At 43.5% G+C, this 7,500-nt stretch overlaps 1 protein-coding gene across 1 annotated transcript in view; it reads left to right on the top strand.

The window, feature by feature from the left end:
• LOC134075234 (uncharacterized) overlaps positions 1 to 7,500 on the top strand; it is a gene marked incomplete in the record, with an annotated part of 50,646 nt that overhangs the window by 32,671 nt on the left and 10,475 nt on the right. The window contains 3 exon segments of the mRNA XM_062530792.1: positions 2,346 to 2,432; positions 4,519 to 4,656; positions 5,530 to 5,667. Of these exon segments, the coding sequence (XP_062386776.1) occupies positions 2,346 to 2,432; positions 4,519 to 4,656; positions 5,530 to 5,667 (363 nt within the window).

Raw genomic sequence — 7,500 nt, 5'->3', positions numbered from 1 at the left:
TATTCTGAATCTATCAGTCTAAATAACATCATTCTGAATCTATCAGTCTAATTAACATCATATTCTGAATCTATCAGTCTAAATAACATCAGATTCTTTCCTGTCCAGCTCGGAATCTGTCACTCAAATGGCATCATTCATGCCACTCTAACTCCGTCAGTCTAAATGGCATCATATTCTGAATCCATCAGTCTAAATGGCATCATATTCTGAATCTATCAGTCTAAATGGCCTCATATTCTGAATCCATCAGTCTAATTAACATCATATTCTGAATTCAGTCTAAATGGCATCATATTCTGAATCTATCAGTCTAAATGGCATCATATTCTGAATCTATCAGTCTAAATGGCATCATATTCTGAATCTATCAGTCTAAATGGCATCATATCTATCAGTCTAAATGGCATCATATTCTGAATCTATCAGTCTAAATGGCATCATATCTATCAGTCTAAATGGCATCATATTCTGAATCTATCAGTCTAAATGGCATCATATCTATCAGTCTAAATGGCATCATATTCTGAATCTATCAGTCTAAATGGCATCATATCTATCAGTCTAAATGGCCTCATATCTATCAGTCTAAATGGCATCATATCTATCAGTCTAAATGGCATCATATTCTGAATCTATCAGTCTAAATGGCATCATATCTATCAGTCTAAATGGCCTCATATCTATCAGTCTAAATGGCATCATATTCTGAATCTATCAGTCTAAATGGCATCATATCTATCAGTCTAAATGGCATCATATTCTGAATCTATCAGTCTAAATGGCATCATATCTATCAGTCTAAATGGCCTCATATCTATCAGTCTAAATGGCATCATATCTATCAGTCTAAATGGCATCATATTCTGAATCTATCAGTCTAAATGGCATCATATCTATCAGTCTAAATGGCCTCATATCTATCAGTCTAAATGGCATCATATCTATCAGTCTAAATGGCATCATATTCTGAATCTATCAGTCTAAATGGCATCATATTCTGAATTCAGTCTAAATGGCCTCATATCCTGAATCTATCAGTCTAAATTGCCTCATATTCTGAATTCAGTCTAAATGGCATCATATTCTGAATCTATCAGTCTAAATGGCCTCATATTCTGAATTCAGTCTAAATGGCATCATATTCTGAATCTATCAGTCTAAATGGCATCATATTCTGAATTCAGTCTAAATGGCCTCATATTCTGAATCTATCAGTCTAAATGGCATCATATTCTGAATTCAGTCTAAATGGCCTCATATCCTGAATCTATCAGTCTAAATTGCCTCATATTCTGAATTCAGTCTAAATGGCATCATATTCTGAATCTATCAGTCTAAATGGCATCATATTCTGAATTCAGTCTAAATGGCATCATATTCTGAATCTATCAGTCTAAATGGCATCATATTCTGAATTCAGTCTAAATGGCATCATATTCTTTTACACTCAGCTCTGCCCTCCTCTGCCTGTCTCTTCTCTAAATCTCCTTGACTGTCCAGCTCTTCCTATTGGCCAAACTCTCGACTGTCCAGCTCTTCCTATTGGCCAAACTCTCGACTGTCCAGCTCTTCCTATTGGCCAAACTCTCGACTGTCCGGCTCTTCCTATTGGCCAAACTCTCAGCTGTCTGGTGCTTCCTGCTGGCCAAACTCTCAGCTGTCCAGGACTTCCTGTGAGCCAAACCAAAGCATCTGTTAACGGAACCGGCTGCTCACGGCTCTCCTCCCCGCTGCCTCCTTGCTTTGATCACGCCTTGTGGGGCACTTCAGGTGGAGGTTTTCAAGTTCACTAATATGGATGCATGCTCTGGCTTTCTGTTCGGTCCTGAAATATGTGTGTTTCATTATTAGCTATGTGTAGCTGTTGCAGTTGTAGTTAACATGACATAATGGCCTAGAAATAGCAGCAGATTTCACACAAGTGAAGAGCTGATGTACATAAACAGACCAGAACGCAGGTTTACTCCTCCAAGAGAGTTGTGGTTGTTAAAGGCCGTTTTAAAGCTCTACTCCTCCAAGAGAGTTGTGGTTGTTAAAGACCATTTTAAAGCTCTACTCCTCCAAGAGAGTTTAAAGGCCTGATGTGGTTGTTAAAGGCCGTTTTAAAGCTGTACTCCTCCAAGAGAGTTGTGGTTGTTAAAGGCCGTTTTAAAGCTCTACTCCTCCAAGAGAGTTGTGGTTGTTAAAGGCCGTTTTAAAGCTCTACTCCTCCAAGAGAGTTGTGGTTGTTAAAGGCCGTTTTAAAGCTCTACTCCTCCAAGAGAGTTTAAAGGCCGTTTTAAAGCTCTACTCCTCCAAGAGAGTTGCCAGACCTGACGGAGATGCCTCTGCTCTTGCTCCAGCCTCCGAGTAGCCGAGTCGCGGCCTGAGCCCCGAGGAGACGACATCTGCTCCTTCCTGAGCGTGGAGAAGGAAGACGCCAGTGTCATGTGAGTGTCTGTTCAGTGGACGTTTCATTCTCTCTTCTTCAGGTTACAGTTCCTCATAGCCCACTCTAGAGCTTACAGTATGTCCTTAACCCTCTATTGCATGGCGTTGCCATATGGCAACACATGATTTATCTTAGTGTTTCTAATTGGCAGTAACACAAAACCAACATTTTACTATTTATATTTGAAAAAGGGAATTTAAATTTTGATTTAAAAAAATTATTGTTAGGTCACATGACTAGGATATATTGTTAATTCTTCTATTTATACAGAGAGGTACCTAGGTGACCACCACCACCTATGGGCTACCTTTGGGTGGTCAAAATTCAGAATTTAGGCATAATTTCTTTGAGAAAAAAAAATGAAAACACTATCTGGAGTATGTAAACATGAAGCATTTATCATTAAAATAACTTTATATATAATGACTTTTTTGTAAATTGGCTAAATGTATTTGTTGCCATATGGCAACAACATGCGAATATTGAACTTTTTATGTCCATTCAAATGAATGGTATCATAGGATTACAATAGGATTGCATAGTAGGCCTACTAGTATACTCTGGGAATATAAACAACTTTTGACAATATTTTGATGTAAAAAAAAAACATTTTTACACTTTTATTTTTAATACCAGACATATTGGAGTCTTTTAGGACAATGTAAATGTTTACCAATTCGCAAATTGTTTGTGGAATGAGGTTCAGATAGTATAGAGACTGGAGCGGTGAAGATGTATGTTGTGTTATATGTCACTACACAGTCAGCTAGACATGCTGTTTTCATCATTTTTGTTTAGGATTTTTGAGAACATAAAAGCACATTGTTTTCTTTTCCATCAAAGAAGTATCAGGATTAGCTATAATGCTGCAATGAGGAGAAAAACATTGATGTATAGCGGATAGAGACTGCAGTCACTCATCCTGCCTCTTTGGCTACAGCTTTAGCACCTGAGGCCCAAAGTTCAAGGGCAAATGGGGTGACCCTTCTCTCCTCTCACTAAAAATGGTGTAAGAAGTGGGCTGGCATGCTGTGGAGCCATCCAAGGCATGCCCAGTGTGTACCTGTTGTATGAATCGCAATAGAGAACCCTAGGTTAGGTTGACCCTTGAATGTGGGACCCCAAATATGATTTAGGCATGGCTTAGAGGGTAGGAGAAGTCTGTCAGGGGTGTATGTGAATGATACCTATGTCTCTCTGTTTGTACAGTATGGATTTGCACACTCTCTGAAGGGGGGGGGGGGCTCACTACAGTTGAATGTCCTCTGACTGCAATAGAACCCTATACATTTGGGGAATGAAAGGCATCCAAATTAAATACAGTAACTTAAATGATGACATTATTTAATATAAACTTTGGTTTTGATCACAACAATTACATTATGGCCCTAAAGGAAGGCTATATATTTCCAAGGCGGACTGCACTATGGCAATATCACCATGATATAGTCACTTTATTGTCCAAAATACAGTTAAATATGCCTTATGTTAGGTTAACAACTCAATGTATCAGAGCATACCTAATGTAAGCTTAATTAGATTCATTTTTAAAACATTTATAATTAAATAAAAGTAAGGTTTTTAAAGAAAAATGGGATTTTATAGCATTTTCCACGACTGCGCATTGTTGCCATATGGCAACAAATTACCAACTACCCCCCTTTAATTTTTTTTTAACTTTTTTTTTTCAATTTTCATTATTTAAACCATTTTAAATAAGAAAAAAACATTAAAAAAAATGTTTTAAGTATAGGTGATAATTCATGCAATAGAGGGTTAATGTGTGTGAATTATGTTCACACACACATGACATAAGCAGGGGCAAAACAGGGCCATGATATGCCTCATTCTAGAAGACCTTGAGAAATGGATATCTATGAGAGCACAGTGACCTTGAGAAATGGATATCTATGAGCGCACGGTGATATCTATGAGCGCACGGTGACCTTGAGACATGGATATCTATGAGCGCAAGGTGACCTTGAGAGATGGATATCTATGAGTACACGATGACCTTGAGAGATGGATGTCAGTGTGGAAAGTGCCCTCTAAAGGCCCTGCTCCTGTGTGTGTGTGTGTTCCAGGATGGTGGTGGCGTACAGGAAGCAGCTGAGTCCTCTCAGAGAAGCCCAGATCACAGACGTGGAGCTCTCCATGTCCCTCCCACAGATCGCCAGCTTCCACCTCCACAGCATACACACACTCAGAGAGCTACACACGGGGTATGTGTGCCTAACCTCAAACACACACTCTATCTCTCCCCCCCCCCCCCCCCCCCCACACACACACACACACACACACACACACACACACACACACTCAGAGAGCTACACACGGGGTATGTGTGCCTAACCTCAAACACACGCTCTCTCTCTCTCTCCCACACACACACACACACACACACACTCAGAGAGCTACACACGGGGTATGTGTGCCTAACCTCAAACACACCCTCTATCTCTCCCCCCCCACACACACACACTCAGAGAGCTACACACGGGGTATGTGTGCCTAACTTCAAACACACGCTCTATCTCTCCCCCCACCCCCACCCCCACCCCCACCCACACACACACACACACACACACACACACACTCAGAGAGCTACACACGGGGTATGTGTGCCTAACTTCAAACACACAACCTCACTCTCTCTCTCTCTCTCACACACACACTCACTCACACACACACACAGAGAGCTACACACGGGGTATGTGTGCCTAACCTCAAACACACTCTCTATCTCTCCCCCCCCCCCCCCCCCACACACACACACACACACACTCAGAGAGCGACACACAGGGTACATGTGCCTAACCTCAAACATACAACCTCACTCTCTCTCTCTCTCTCACACACACACACACACACACACACACACACACACACACACACACACACACTCAGAGAGCTACACACGGGGTGTCTGTTGGGAAGGGGTGCATTTCATAGAGTACAATGTTTTGGAAATGCCAACATTTTGAAGTTGGCTGATGGGATAAATGTGTGTGTGTGTGTGTGTGTGTGTGTGTGTGTGTGTGTGTGTGTGTGTGTGTGTGTGTGTGTGTGTGTGTTGTGTGTGTGTTACCTGGCAGAACACCTGAGTTCGTGGAGCAGGTGTCATCCATCCCTGGCCTTCAGAAGATCAAACTGATCCTCAGCTGCCTCACCGAGAACTGGGCTGCCACTCTCTGCTCCCTCATACAAGACTGCCCCACACTAGCCATCATCACGTAAGAACACACACACACACACACACACACACACACACACACACACACACACACACACACACACACACACACTCTCTGCTCCCTCATACAAGACTGCCCCACACTAGCCATCATCACGTAAGAGCACACACACACACACACACACACACACACACACACACACACACACACACACACACTCTCTGCTCCCTCATACAAGACTGCCCCACACTAGCCATCATCACGTAAGAGCACACACACACACACACACACACACACACACACACACACACACACACACACACACACACACACTCTCTGCTCTCTCATACAAGACTGCCCCACACTAGCCATCATCACGTAAGAACACACACACACACACACACACACACACACACACACACACACACACACTCTACTCTCATCAATACTACCACACACACACACACACACACACACACACTCTCTGCTCCCTCATACAAGACTGCCCCACACTAGCCATCATCACGTAAGAGCACACACACACACACACACACACACACACACACACACACACACACACACACACACACACTCTCTGCTCTCTCATACAAGACTGCCCCACACTAGCCATCATCACGTAAGAACACACACACACACACACACACACACACACACACACACACACACACACACACACACACACACACACACACACTCTCTGCTCCCTCATACAAGACTGCCCCACACTAGCCATCATCACGTAAGAACACACACACACACACACACACACACACACACACACACACACACACACACACACACACACACACACACACACACACACACACACACACTGCTCCCTCATACAAGACTGCCCCACACTAGCCATCATCACGTAAGAACACACACACACACACACACACACACACACACACACACACACACACACACACACACACACACACACACACACACACACACACACACACACTGCTCCCTCATACAAGACTGCCCCACACTAGCCATCATCACGTAAGAGCACACACACACACACACACACACACACACACACACACACACACACACACACACTCTCTGCTCCCTCATACAAGACTGCCCCACACTAGCCATCATCACGTAAGAACACACACACACACACACACACACACACACACACACACACACACACACACACACACACTCTCTGCTGTCTCATACAAGACTGCCCCACACTAGCCATCATCACGTAAGAGCACACACACACACACACACACACACACACACACACACACACATACACACACACACACTCTCTGCTCTCTCATACAAGACTGCCCCACACTAGCCATCATCACGTAAGAACACACACACACACACACACACACACACACACACACACACTCTCTGCTCCCTCATACAAGACTGCCCCACACTAGCCATCATCACGTAAGAACACACACACACACACACACACACACACACACACACACACACACACTCTCTGCTGTCTCATACAAGACTGCCCCACACTAGCCATCATCACGTAAGAGCACACACACACACACACACACACACACACACACACACACACACACACACACACACACACACACACACACACACTGCTCCCTCATACAAGACTGCCCCACACTAGCCATCATCACGTAAGAACACACACACACACACACACACACACACACACACACACACACACACACACACACACACACACACACACACTGCTCCCTCATACAAGACTGCCCCACACTAGCCATCATCACGTAAGAGCACACACACACACACACACACACACACACACACACACACACACACACACTCACTCACTCTCTGCTCTCTCATACAAGACTGCCC

Source organism: Sardina pilchardus, chromosome 2, assembly GCF_963854185.1.
Source record: "Sardina pilchardus chromosome 2, fSarPil1.1, whole genome shotgun sequence".
Taxonomy (NCBI): domain Eukaryota; kingdom Metazoa; phylum Chordata; class Actinopteri; order Clupeiformes; family Clupeidae; genus Sardina; species Sardina pilchardus.
This window is presented reverse-complemented; position numbering and strand designations above follow the sequence as displayed.